The following is a 15,225-nucleotide window of genomic DNA, read 5'->3' as shown; positions in this document are numbered from 1 at the left end:
ATCGATTACCATCATAATGTAATCGATTACACATCAACAGATATGACTCTTCATGTTTAAATTTGAAAATCAAAACGTTTAGAAACACCGGTAATCGATTACAAGTATTGTGTAATCGATTACACAAGTTTGAAATGATTTGAAAATGTTTTATCACAAGTTGTGACTCTTGAAATTTGAAATCTAACGTTTTAAAACATTGGTAATTGATTACATGATTATGGTAATCGATTACAGCTTTGTAAATCAGTTTGAAAAGAATATTGGCTACTGGTAATCGATTAATGCCTTCTGGTAATCGATTACCAGAGAGTAAAACTTTTGGTAAAAGATTTTTCTTTGAAAAATTCTCTTGAACAAAATTGTGATATTCAATATTTTGAAAAACTCTTTTAATACTTATCTTAATTAAGTCTTCTCTTGAATCTTCACTTTAATCTTGATTCTTGAAACTTGCTTTGATTGAACGACTCTTTGATTCTTGAAACTTGCTTGACTCTTGATTCTTGACTTGAGTCTTTGGCATCATTAAAATAAACTTGGAAAGCATTGCTTCCACACGACGGTGGATGAGGGTTCCACAGCAGAACTAGCCAAAGCAGCTGGTGCAATCACTTTAGCAGCAACATGAGCGACCTCCTGAACAAACACAACAGGAGGAGGTGGAGGAGCTGGAGTAACAACAATAACAACATCAACATCAAGAGCCTCGACGACCGATGGAGCTGGAGGCACATCTTGCATACTTCAAGGATGACCAAAATCAAGTGTCAACCCTGCAGCCTGCCTCAAGGCACGAAGGCTCGAAGGGGCCTTCAACTTCTTGTGGCCTAATGGCCCAGCACTATCATCTTGCTTCCTCTTAGCCAATACAAAGGAAGGGGCACTGGGAGCAATCTCAACAGCTACAAAGTTAGCCTCAACAACAGGTTGACTCTCTTCTCCAACAATAGGAGCAACAACAGACGATGACACAACACCACTAGCAGGTTCGACCTGCTTTATGAGTGGCCTCCAGGAAAAGTCACCCATAATACCTGCAAAACAAGCAATAACAACAAGTATTAGTTCAAGCCTCAACGGAGTACAAACATAAGAAAGCAAGACAAGGCAAAACATTTATCATCCAAGGCAGCGAATGGATCGCTCATCGAGGGAAGAGATAAAATAACTCGTGTGTCCAACGAGGCTGGCAGCTACTCCAAGATGGCCTTGTCCACCCTCTCTACAAGGGTCAACGGGTCTTCATTGAAAGACTTAAACCTAGTGGGATTAGCCTACCAGTAGAATAGGAAGGGGATCCCCATCCTTATTAAGCATCAATGGCCAACCATCAACCACAACATCCATGTTCAGGACCTTGAAGAAATGATCCTTGAAATAAAGAAAGACGTTCGAGTCAAACTCAAACAACTTCTTGGACAAGTTGTACAAGGAGACCTAACCAATCTTTCCTGTCAATTTCATCTGGAAGAAGTACAAGAAAATCGACACACTGGGCCGGATGTTGAAGAAGGGGCACAAAATTTCAAAAGCCCTCACCATTGCCCAATTGTTTGGGTGGAGCTAAGAAGGAGCCACATTCAAGTGCTCAAGTAGAGCACATTGGAAGACGATTAATGGGAGAACAAGTCCCAAGACCTCAAACAAGCACCTATATGTAAAGAAGAAGGGCGGACTACCTGATACCGCCTTTAAGAAAGGGAAGTCATCACTCCCACAAGCCTGAACGACTATCTTGCACGAGTCCTCATGGCTTGCTAGCTTCACCTGGCATTGCAGAGCAACGACACTCAATGCAGAGGTGAGAGCAGATTTATACTTTAAAACATCATCCCTAACCCACTCATAGCCAGCGACGGTAGGTGGGGACGACGATGACCCAACGCTATGGCTACATCACACGCAGGGAGACGCCCTAACATCTCCACAACCACTAATTTTCCTCACTTCCGTAGAAGCAAAATGGGGGAGGATCACAATTAATGGGAGAGACTCCACTAGTACAATGTGAAGCCCTCACTCTCTCTGGGGAAGAGGATTCACTATCGAAGGCACCACGAAAAGTATCCTCCGAGGTTGCTGGATCAAACCTCTGGAATCGCTGCCACCTATGCCAATGGCAGAATCAGAAAGGAACGAAGACATGATCAATTGAAAATGTACCTAGAATACTGAATAGACAAACGAAGAAGAAAGGGTAAACTGTAAGCATGGAAGAAAGGAAGTTTCAAGAAAAAGCAGTGATGGTGATCACAAATCAAAAGTCCACTCCATTTTAAGAGGAGACAAACTTTTTGATAATTGATGGGAGCTGAAGTGGTGCCCTAAAATTTTGCATCACAATGCAACCCCACTCATTCACCCATCACGATTCTAGTACGTGTCCACTCCATGAGTGACACGTATGCAAGAGTATTGTGCGTGCGTCGCACACACTTGCTGTAGGAGACAAAATGTAACATTTGTCTTCAATGCACCTTCCAACAATTAGAAAAAGGGAAGAGTTGTCAAATCTAGAGACTTCTTTCACCTAACACATCAGACCTAGCCGACAAAATCAAAAGCATGTCCACCCCAGACAACTTGACAGAAGCAGCCCGAATACCACTTGTCCAGGCTCGGGAGCTTGACAAGCTTGATAGACTTGTAATTTTCACACCTGTCCAGGTTACCACTCTCGACACTGGACAATGCTTGTCCATACTTAGGGGCTCGATAAACTCATCAACCCTCTACTTGTCAAGGCTATCGCCCCGGACATTAGACAATCTTCAACACTGGACGACCTCTTTTGCCTACAAGTCAGCATAGAGCTTGGGGGGCTAATTTACTATCCAAGGTCCACAAAATACATGTGACATCCTATGTGACACTTTGAGACACATGTTAACCCTCCATGTCAGCCCTGGCACAGGAGCACAGACATCCAACCCTTAGCAGTCGGGCTCCCCAACCAACAGGTTATCTCTAACCTCATAATATTTGAATATATTGTTACCTCTTTATCTCTTGATAGGTATTTAATTATCTACAAGGCCACACATTATCTATAAGGTAAAATTATCTAACATTATCTATAAGCTACCAATTATTATCTACAAGCCGATAATTAACTGCAAAGGCTATAACAGTCCTTACAAACAAGGACTCGTAACTCCACTCCACTCATATAAATACCAAGTTCCATCGAACCCTTAACACACATGCACACCCACTTGCATACTCGTGTATTCATATTCTCTATTATTCTCCTAACTCATATACTTACTTGAGCATCAAAGTCCTTTGTTTTGCAGGTCTTCCCTCTTGTCCTCCTAACAAAGGTCACTCTCAATCGACGTGCGATGTCCAAGAGTCCACCTTGATGTGTGTCAGCTTCGAATTTTGGTAAGTACAGGTTTAACCATAGTCCATAGGTACCTAGCACATGGTACAAGCACATCATTCATGTAAGTATGCAATTCATCACTGTCAATGTTGTTATAACAAGAATGCAATATGCAGAGATATTGAGACAATTCTATAATTATGAGTTTGACTTGAGAGCTTAGTCATCTCTCCTAATGTAATGAGATAAAGGTTTTTTTATGTGTAAAGGTTAAAGATAGATATCATCAAACTTACAACAATTTGTATTCTACTCGATAAGCTTCATTAAACATTTTTAATATATAACATTAAAGCTTAAGAAAAAATTTAGATACAATACCATGAGTACTCTTAGTACTATTTTCCAATCAAATTTAAAGTTTTCTCTCAATAAAACTCAGATAAAGTACCATAGAAATTTATTAAATGTCATTAAATATTATTGAGGTGAAATTCTAAATCTAATTGAAGAACAACTCCAATAATATATATGATACTTTATTTAAGTTTTGTCCTAAAGTTTAAATTCTTATTAAAAAGGTATATATATATATATATATATATATATATATATATATATATATATATATATATATATATATATATATATATATTATCATTTCTAAAGTAAGATTGTCTTATAAGGAAGATATATGCCAGAGAAAAAAAAAATAGAAGTTGATGCCTTGTTTCACATAGACTCCAGCTTACAATTAGTCAACTACTGCTTTCTAGTCAAGAAAACAAAACTAAAGATTCACTTCCCCTAAATTCCACATGGTAAGCTTTGTACCTAGCCACAAATCTCTCATGGAGAAAACAGTTCACTTAGCAGTAGTTCCTGATCCTGGCTTTAGCCACTTGGTCCCAATTCGTCAATTCTCAAAGAGACTTGTTAATCTCCATCAAAAGTTTCATCTCCGTCAATTCTCTAAGAGACAGGCATAATTCCCACACTTTTTTAGTAGTATTCATAAAATAATCATATTTTTTTTTTAAAAAAAAATTCCTTACTATTTTTGTCTGGCATATTTAAGAGAATAATATTTAAATAATTTATACATTAAATATATTTTTTGAATTGTTAAATTTATGCATTGTAAAATAAATAGTCTTTTTTAAATTTTTCCTAAATATATTTTAAATACTTATCAAACAATTTATTTAGAAGACTTAAGCATTAAGAGAACTTTGCTGATGGTGACTTGTAATATAAAATTATTTCAACTGTAATTTGTTGATAATAAAAAGAATTGTAAGGGTGATGTGAATATTATCATTCGTGTATCTTGATTTTTCTAAATTTATAACATATTTGTTCTTCTCAAGAATTAAGAATAAAGAAATTTTAAATTTTCTATGTAGAGTATATAATATGTTTATTTTTGAATATTTAGTTAGAAATATTATGCATGTCCATTATTCATACATTTCTGTTATTATATTAAATGCTATTACTAGAACACTATGGTTGAATATTCAATGTCATATCAATGTCCGCATATTATAAACTTTCTAATAATATTATATTCAATTTCTATGAATAAAAGAAAATACTGCATATCATTTGAAAACAACCCTAATTTTTTAATATTCCTCTAAATTCATAATATTTTGGGATTGATCAAACGACGCTAGTTAAAAAGGTTATAAAATAGCCGTATTGATATTTCAGAGAACTGAAATGTCAGCAACTTCTGATATACTATTATAACCAGTTTGGCAACTTCTGATACATGTATATAAAAGATTATGATAGGCTGAGTCAGCAACTTGTTTTAATGTTATCTTAGAAATTGATTTTGTAATATTTTAATTGTAAATTTAAATATATTTTCATCCTTAATATATATTTAAATTGTGTTTGGTTTTTGATAAATTTTTTCTTCACATTAATATGTTAATCAAATATTTGATAATATGATTTATGAAAACTAAAAAAACAGTAAATGTTTATTTTAAAATCAAATTAATTTTTTTTAGCTATTAAAAATCATTAAAATCAATTCAAATAAAAAATAAATAAATCAACGTTGTGAACCCTTTTGCAAATATTATGACCAGCAGAGACGGTGGTTTAGATAAGAAACAGAGGAATTGTGTGTCGAAAACAATTGCAGCATGAGCTTCCCCATTGAACACTGCGTGCACCAACGAACTCATGGTTTCCCTAACAAAGTAGCCGCACTTTATCATCATTCACAACACCCAACACCTATTATTGTTTCCTTGCCTCAGACTCCAACGCTTTCAAAGGACCACCGTGGAAGTAGATTAACCAATTCCCATATTCAGTGGCGGATTCAAAACCCTAAATCAGTGGATGCAAATTATAAAAAATAAAATTAGTGGGTTCAATTATATAAATATAAATGAAATAAAATATAAAAATATAAAATTTTATTTACAAATTTGATGAATTTTAAAAAATAAGGGGGTGCAAATGCACACCCTCGACTGGCTGTAGGTCCGCCACTGCCCATACTCAACCACTCATCGACCTCTTAAAGTCCTGCGAGGAAAGTGGCTCTCTTAAGAAGGAAAATTGCATTCATAGGCACGTTCTGAAATCAGATTTTAGTGACCGCGACTTGTTGGTGCTTTCGAATCACCAAGTTCATGTGTACTTCAAATGCAATTACTATGAAGCTGCTCGTAGGGTGTTTGATGAAATGCCCCAAAGAAACGTGTTTTCATGGACGGTCATGATTGTCGCATCCAAAGAACATGGCTACTACCGCGATGGGGTGGAGCTGTTTTGCATGACGTTGGACCAAGGCGTGTTGCCGAATGGGTTTGCCTTCTCTGCTGTTTTGCAGTCATGTGTGGGGTTGGTTTCGGTTGAGTTGGGTGAGATGGTGCATACCCATGTTGTTGTCACGGTTTTTTTTATATGCATATAGTGGTTGGTGTCGTTACAAATTAAGATAAAATAAATAAATGAGAAGAAGATGCAAAGTCTCAAACTTAGTTAAAGAACAAGCGTCGTAACATTGCTTCAGACAGAATGTTATCCTTGAAGAGAAAACGTCACAACTATATTGGTAAAAGAATCTGATTGCGCTCTTCTCTCAAGATACAACAACCTATTGGTTTCGATCGTATACAACGAAAGGATCCGAACCTTCTAAACATCAATGTTCTTTCTCTCAAAAATGTATTTTTTGAAATAGAAGAAATTTAGATGAAAATGCAAAATTATTTTTCTACTTGTGTTTTTGGCTAAAGGAGATAGATATATACATGCATAGATATCCTCATGCAGCACAAAAAAACTCAAAGTAAAACCATCACACCTAAGAGATAGGAATTATAGTTTTACACAATAGATTCTAAAATAAATATTTTATTTTATAAAAACAAAATCAATATAAGTAATATGTTTTTATAAATTTTAAATTATAAAACAAATATTTACTAACATTCTCCCACATGAAAGAAACATAAAAGAAAGAGTATGTGATGTTGTATTTCAATAAAAGGAACCTTTCGGATTTAAGCCTTATACCTAGTCTTTATGAATTTTCACCCGAGAAAAAATGTGGAGACTTAATTGTCTTGAATTATGTTTTCTTTAATCGGGCTTTAGTGCACAACCCCTACAATGTTACTGTTCATTTAGGTTCTAATACGTGATTGCGCGTTCCACGACATTGTGCATGTATCTTGTTTCGTGAGTGTCAGTTAGAGATTAGTCCATATCTTACAATAGCAATCCCACCACCACACATGAATCTTCAAAGAGTGGTTTGTGACCCTCACCCTTACAATAATTGACACTGGATCCATTAAGAGGTATTCTTTTTATAAAAAAACATATATGCAATACCTCACCTTTAATATTGCTACAATTTCCGTAAAAAATTATTTTTTTTGTGTACTTTAGTCAGCAAACAATTTTTTTATTACCCGTTGTACTTCATTCATGGGATCACTAATCACATGAAAACGGATGTTCATTGTTGAACTTCATTCATGACTCGTCAACCCTTTTGTAGAAGGATCCACAATATTGTTTTCTGACCATAAGTTTTAGGATTATCTTTAAGTAGAAAAGAACAAAATTTAGAACCAAATTTCAATTAAGGTGTTCAACTCCATGCCAAAATGTAACATTCTCTCTTGGAATGCAATTATTTTCAACTTTACCTCTATTTGATCGTAATGTAAGTTTGAAGAAACAAAATCTAGGATTCGGAAAGAATAATAGTATTTGTGAGATTTTTTTAAAATGAGATTTGTTTTGGAGAATGAAGGTTGAAGGAGAAGATAGGTCAAGGGTTGGTGGATGACTCGGAAGAAGGTTATATTTTTTTTACTTAATTGATTATGGTAGTTTTTAACAGTAAAAAAATTTAAATTTAATTTTAAAACAAATACGAATAATTTTTGAGTCATCACAAAACACGTTATCAAGTAAATATGTCATCACTTAATTGACAACAAAAATCTAAAATAAAATTTTTCAAATATGAAAGAGTAGATGTGAAATTTTTTTTATAAAAAATTAAACACAAAATTCATGTATATATTAAAAATCAAAAACATATTTAAGCTCTTGTATTTTCTGAATTATATATGCACGTTTTTGTACTCAGAATTTATTAATGAAGGGTATATTCGTTCTCATCTTTCATAACTAGTCATCCTTTTTTGTCGTTTCTCTTTATTTATGGACATTGCAGAACCATAAACTTCAAGTATGCAAAATGATTGTAATCAAATCCAATATTGCACAATCGTTAGTCTCTAATTCCCTATCGTACCATAAAAACACGTTAGTAAGCAAATTCAAAAGGGTTCACACATGTTGAATACAAGACGAACTCAGATCAACATTCTAACAAAATGCTTAATAGTGCAAATCATGATGATGATCACATTCTAGATTGGAATTTTACATGTAATAATCATTGGTGCCAAGAAGCACAGAATAACTAGCAATTATTAGAAGGCAGAATCAGGATTAAAACAAAAGAAGGAAAAAAAGAAGGGCAAAGATCCTTACCAAGCATTTCATAAAACTTATTTTCTTATGCCAAACTCTTCCACTTCAGTGCTAACTGAGAAAGGGTCCTTGTAGAAGACCCATCTTCTTTGATAGCATTAATAGCAGCTTCTTTTAACTCATTCATTCTTTCACGCATTTTCTCACCTTCTTCCTCTTCCATTAGACACTTTATCACCTTCACAATTTCAACCCTTTCCACCAAACCATTTTCACCAACTCTTGGCCTCACTCCAACTTTGAGACCCTCACATAGCAAAACCGTATTCATTCTCTGCTCAGCAAACAGTGGCCATGTGATGAATGGAACACCCTTTAGCACACTCTCGAGGATTGAATTCCAACCACAGTGAGTCAAGAATCCACCAACTGAACTGTGGCTAAGGACTTGAATTTGGGGTGCCCATGAAGGAACAACCATACCTTTCTCTTTGGTTCTCTCCAAAAACCCACATGGCAGGAATTTCGAAGGATCAAAATCATTTTGTGCACTGAGATATGCATCACTGGCTAAACTACTTGGTGCTCTCACAACCCATAAGAACTTATGATTACTCAAGTCCAAACCACAAGCAAGCTCAGTTATTTGCTCTTGTGAGAGTGTTCCACCACTCCCAAAAGAAACAAACAAAACAGAACCGACTTGTTGTTTGTCCAACCACGTTAAACACTCCAAGTCCAACCCTTTAGCATCATCATCACCACCTTGGACAATTGGTCCAACATCATACACAAGAGGGGACCCTCTTCCCTCCTCTTTCAATGTTCTTATAGGACTTGTTTCCATTTCCAAGAAGGTATTCATGAAAATCCCATCAACCAAAGGGAGTCGCTGAGCGCGTTGGACGAAGAGTTTGTAAGCTTGACTCGATCGATCTTGAGCTTGGTTATTGAGATCCCTGCCGTGAATTGGTACACAACCTGGTATTTGAATTGGCTCAGGAAAATCTCTATACTCACATGATGTTTCCTTGTCCAATTTGGGCACATACAAGTACCAAGAGAGTGTTGTTGCTGATGTAGGGAAGTAAATATATGACAACATGTTGAGTTCTTTAGCAAAATCTAATGCCTCAAAGGCAAAAGAATCAGCCACCAAGGCCACAAAGTGAGTCCTTGAAGTTAAGGTCTTGAGGGTTTGATGTATAGATGGCAGAGAGAAGGTCACTGTGAACTGAATTTGGGCTTCTATAGCAACCTCTTGTGGTAGGTTTTCAGGTTTCACTGGTTGAAGAAAAATAGAGGTTATATTTGGTGGAAGAGTTTCAAGGATGGATTTTGAGGCACATGAGGGAGACCCTACTGAGGGAATTATGCATGTGACATGAAAGTTTTGATGGAGATGAACAAGTCTCTTTGAGAATTGAAGAATTGGGACTAAGTGGCTGAAGCCAGGACCAGGAACTACTGCTATGTGAACCGTTTTCTCCATGGGAGATTTGTGGCCTAGTACACAAGCTTATCAGATATAGAACTTAGAGGAATTAGGTAGTGAGAAGCTTTATGCTTTTGTTTTGTGACTAGAAGATCAGGAAAAATAATGAACACGGCCTCATTTTGGGGTGGATTGGAATGAAACAGAAAATATTAGGAAGGAAAAAAACATAGTTGGGGGAAAGCAACATATATGATGGAAAAGAAATAAAAATATTGGAAAAAAAAGAGGAGAAAATGAGATAGAAAGAGTGACATGACGAGAAAAAAATGAGTGCGTATAAATACTATTTGTAGGGTTGTAAAATAATTATTGTTTTAAATTATTTTAGATAAATCAAGAAAATTAATAAATAAATAAAAGAGAATAATAATTTTATAAGATTAATTTTATTAAATAAATGAGAAAGTGTCATATTAATATTAGATTCAAAATTAAGGGGTGCATTGCATTAGAATTTTTTAAAATTATTTTAGCGTAAACAGTCATGTGGATTTTAAAAGATTTTATAAAAATATAATGACTTTTATGATTTGGATTTTCTAATTTGAATTTTAATGAAATTATAAAATATGAATTCATAAGATTTAAAATATGATTATAAATTTTTGAGATTTTAAAAGATTCTGTGGAAAAAATTCAAAATTAATAATAAAGATCGATGAATTTTTTTTCTTAACACTTTAAATAAAATTCATCATCCTATACAAAGAATTTTAAATCTATTATATAACAAATCAATTTCTCATGGATACTTGTAGTCATTCCCCTAATAACATCCCACCAAACAAAAAAACATGTTCGATATCTGTTTTAAATCTCATTTATATATTTATCCACTCATACATGAATCAACTTCTCATGCTCATTAAAATTATATATTTCTAATATTTATATATATTCACATTCATTTATATCTATAAGCATGAATCAAGATGTCCTAATTGTAAATTCAAAGAACTGAAAAGATCTTTTATATCACATGTTTCAAAATATATTGTTCATTGGTTGAAAGAGTAAAACAAAATATGAATGTCTATTATTTTTTCAACAAAGAGACAAGAGATTATGTATGATGAGAAAAAAAAATATGACAATTGGTAGGAAAAAAAGAAAGAAAGACTTATAAAATCTCTAAGAATTTGAGTGAGATTGTTTGATATGTATTTTGTACTAAAAAGTCTCATGAAATTCATTAAAATCCATTTTAAAAAATAATTCATCGAAATTTATATAATTTTAAAAATTAAAATACTTTTTTTAAGTTAAAAATAATTTTAATTAAATATCATCAGACTTTATTGAATTCATTTAAAAATCTTTATAATTTTAATGGAATGTCACAAAACTTATTTCTATTATTTAAAAATTTTAATTGAATATTTCAAAAAAAATTATAGATTTTTTTTAATTTTTTTTTAAAATTCTAATTAAATACACCTCTTAATATGATATGATATTTATTAAGAATATTAATGAAAAATAATTTATATTATATTAAAAATTAATATCACATTTAGGATAATTTCTTTTTCTGAACGACACTTATATTGAAACAGAACCTGAAGCGATAAATAGTTGTAGACATTTCATCTATGAACACTACAATAATAAATAATTTATAGTAGTAAAAAGTTAACTAGATGTATTCCAGCTACTAAAAAAGCTGCCACAATTGAAAGCACACGCTTGTAGTTTGAAAACCATGGATAGGTCAACGGTGCATAGCATTGGAATTAGAGAAGTTTAAAAATTTAATACCTCGTCTTTAGTTGTTACCTAGTACCTACGGACGTACTTGGAAGTTTGAACTTTTTTTTACTCGAGTACTCTCAACACAGTAATCAAAGATTGGCAAAATGATCCCTGGAGATTTCTTTTAAAAACTTATTCTCAAAAAGATTCTTTTTCAAACATTTTCCTTTGGGGTTTGTTTTATAAGGGTTTCGACGTTTCGGTTAGCAAAACACTTATTTCACCATTCCTTCCTATCTAATATACCGTAACAGTGCATGTATCCATATCACTGTAGCAGGTTTATATGAGTGTCATGTATGTTGTCATCCACACTAGCGAAACACCATGGGTTTCGCCATCACTAATTACGAAACACATGCCCATACATGTCGTCATTCCTGCTAGCGAGTCCACCATAAATTTCGCCATCATCATTTGCAAAACACATGCACATGCATGTTGCCATCCTCATTGGCGGAACACCTCCCATTTTCACGTGCAGGCAATTTTCCCTGTTTAGGGTGCTTTTAGAAACAAATTCCCAAACTAGGGCTCTTCTGAAATTATTTCCTAAGGGGTGTCCTTTTTCACGTAACTGGCCATGCATGGCGCCAGTTCTGATGGCGCCTTCAAGCTGGACGAGGCACGTGGCCACGGAAACGCCATTGTCAGCAGCGTTTTCACTTTTGCTGAGCTGTCTATGGAAGCGCCAGCAGTAGTGGCGACTAGGCCCTAGGTCCTTTGGAAGCGCCAGCAGCAGTGGCGACTGCTGTGCAGACCCTAGGTCCTTGTTGCAGTTGCAGAGGCTTGCAGGGAAGCGCCACTCATCACAGCGTTTTCACTTTTGATGCTTGGAAGCGCCATTGGTACTTGCGATTTGCATGGAAACGCCAATGGTGATGGCGTTTGAAGGTGTTTAAATACCTTCGTTTCTCAGAGGCTTCTACATTTGTTCTGAGCTTTCCTTTTTAATATCCTACTTTCGTTTTCGTAGCTTAAGCATTTTGAATATCTTGTGGTATGAAGCACTTTCGTTTAAACATTCTGGTTTCGTTGCGGCAGCTGTAGCATTTTAGTTGATTTGAAAATTTCTATGGGATGAAAAGCAATTTTTTTTTTAAAAAAAATTATATTAGCTTTTATATTTTTTCTTCAGCGTTTTCCCTTTGAATTTTGTTCTCGTTTTTGTAGCTTTGGTATTTTGGTGGCTTTAGAAATTTATGTTGTATGAAGCATTTTTTTTTTAAAAAATTATATTAGGTTTTATGTTTAAAAGGCTTGTTAGTGTGTGTTTAAATTTAAAAAATAAACAGAAAAATTGTGTAACGATGTTTATTTGAAGAAAATATTTGGAATATGAAATTTGTATTATTTTTTTAATTAAATTAGGTTGGTGTTGATGGACGTATGAAGTTTGAATAAAAAAAAATTATAGATTATATTTATTTGAAGCAAGTATTTGAAGTAAGTATTTGTAGTATATTTTTAAATAAATTAGGTTGGTTTGTTGGTGAGTTAAAAATGTAGAAACGTTGAATTTGAAAGTGTTATTTGATGCTTTATTTTTCCTCGTACTACAAGTATTTTATTATATTTGTAGTAATTTTGTAATTACCTTTTTCCATTTTTAAGTTATTAATGGTTAAAATTAATTATTTATACTACTAACTTTGTTAATGAATTATTAAATTTTCTGTTAAAAATGACTATTTTGAAATTGTTCATTTTTTATAAGTTTGTCCCATAAAAGTAATTTGAAGTTAATTAAAAATTTTTAAAAGAAAAATTGAATGTGAAGTTCCAATAAAGAGATCTTTTGTGATTAAATTTTATTAGTTTTGGTTAAAAAATTAAGTTTTATAAAATCGTTTGTGTTATTTAAGTGTGTTGATGTGAAATTTATTTAAAGTTAATAATTTTAATTACATCTTGATTAGTTTAAAATTACTACATTGAAATTGTTAATTTTTTTAAAGTGTCTTAATGTGAAATTGATTTTAAGTTAATTTATTTTTAAAATTGTTTTATTTTGAAGTTTCAGTAATGATTTTTTGTGATACCCATTTTGTAATTTATTTGATGTGTTCAAATATTATTTTTGTAGGTACACGATGAATTCGGTTATAACAGTGTTGTATTTCAATGGAAGGGTATATGAAGACAATGATGGTGTAATATTTGAAGGCAGTAAAAAAGCGATTCAGATTAAACGTGGAATTAGTTTCAATGCTTTGAAGAAAAAAATTGGAGATAAGGTAAAGTTACAAAATAATGAAATTATTTCTGCTATTAGCTGTAGATTTTTAGTGTCAGGAAAATATATTGTCTTGCAAATTTGTGACGACGAAGACATTGAAACAATGTTGGAAAGTTTTAAACAACAAGACCAAATGTCAGTTCTGGAATTGTACATAGAAAAGGATGTGGCTGGTGGTTCAATGTTTCATTCTGCCAATTCGCTTACATCATGTGGAAATTACTTATCTAATGATGAGACACAACCGGCAACAAATATGAGTAATTTACATATTGACGAAGACGATGATGATGATGATGATGATAATCTTGTGTCTAACTCATACGTTGAAGAGTCTTTAGACGAAGATGACAGTGTTGACGGTATATCTGACACAGACGATGAAGTCACCAACATTCCTCAACCAGTAAGAATTGTTCACCCAGCAGAAGGTATAATGTGTTGTATAAAAAAATTAGACAATACATTTATTATTTGATGACAATTGTATTCAATGCTAAATAAGTATTATTTGGTTTTTTATTTTGAACTGTTAGGTGCACAACGAATTGAAAATCCATTTTGGAATGATGCCTCACATTATAACAATATCAACTGGACTTATCCTGATGAGGAGGACATTTGCGGTTTGGAGATGCCGTCAACCTTTAATGTTGGCCAAGAATTATATGTTGGCATGGAATTTGATAGTAAAGATGCGGTAAAAAATGCAGTCAAACAATATGTTATGAAGGTGCATCAAAGCTTCAAAGTTGTTGAAAGCAAAACGAACAAGTATGTGGTTTGTTGTGTGAATAAAAATGCAGAGTATCCTTGCCCTTTCTATATGAGGGCAATTATATCTAAAAAAACAGATACGTGGAAAGTCACACAATGGGGTGGACCACACACATGTCTGAATATGACTATGACACAAGATCACGAGAAACTTGATTCAGATTTAATTGCCACTTGTGTAGTAGGTACGTATTTTATGTTCATATTATGTTCATTTTTTAAATTATCATTTAAATTTTGTTATGTTATTGACAGGCATGATCAGAGAAGATCCATCAATAAAAATTTCTTTGATTCAAGAGAGGATTAACAGTGAATTTGCGTACAAGGTGTCGTACAAAAAAGCTTGGTTGGCGAAACAGAAAGCCATTGCAATTGAATATGGCGATTGGGATGAGTCATATGCGAAACTTTCGTCGTGGCTAACACACATGCAAAATCATTCTCCTGGATCATATTTTCAAGTACTACATGACGATTTTATCGTTGGGAATACGGTTAGTCGCGAACACCGTCAGTTTCATAGAGTTTTTTGGACTTTTGGGCAATGTAAAGAAGCTTTCAAGTACTGTAAGCCAATCATACAAGTTGACGGCACACATTTGTACGGCAAATACCGGGGGACCCTCTTAATGGCCA

At 33.6% G+C, this 15,225-nt stretch overlaps 1 protein-coding gene and 1 long non-coding RNA gene across 2 annotated transcripts; both read right to left on the bottom strand.

Moving 5' to 3' along the window:
* Nucleotides 1-462: 462 nt before the first annotated feature.
* Nucleotides 463-4,343, bottom strand: LOC121174673 (uncharacterized). Its single transcript, XR_005890931.1, has 3 exons — nucleotides 4,166-4,343; nucleotides 3,272-3,423; nucleotides 463-1,037 (listed from the first exon to the last, which is right to left on the bottom strand). It is a non-coding gene; the product is annotated as an uncharacterized lncRNA (long non-coding RNA).
* Nucleotides 4,344-8,182: 3,839 nt separating this feature from the next.
* LOC100778639 (hydroquinone glucosyltransferase) lies at nucleotides 8,183-10,041 on the bottom strand. Its single transcript, XM_003520995.4, has one exon. It carries the CDS (start codon nucleotides 9,810-9,812, stop codon nucleotides 8,406-8,408), a length of 1,407 nt encoding a protein of 468 aa, XP_003521043.1. The 5' UTR covers nucleotides 9,813-10,041; the 3' UTR covers nucleotides 8,183-8,405.
* Nucleotides 10,042-15,225: the final 5,184 nt, after the last annotated feature.

This window comes from Glycine max, chromosome 3 (genome assembly GCF_000004515.6).
Source record: "Glycine max cultivar Williams 82 chromosome 3, Glycine_max_v4.0, whole genome shotgun sequence".
Lineage (NCBI taxonomy): Eukaryota > Viridiplantae > Streptophyta > Magnoliopsida > Fabales > Fabaceae > Glycine > Glycine max.
The sequence above is the reverse complement of the archived record's forward strand: the minus strand, read 5'-3'. Positions and strand labels throughout refer to the sequence as shown.

Coding starts and splice junctions, on each gene's coding strand:
- LOC100778639 (XM_003520995.4), bottom strand. CDS start 9,812: ATGGAGAAAACGGTTCACATAGCAGTAGTTCCTGGTCCTGGCTTCAGC.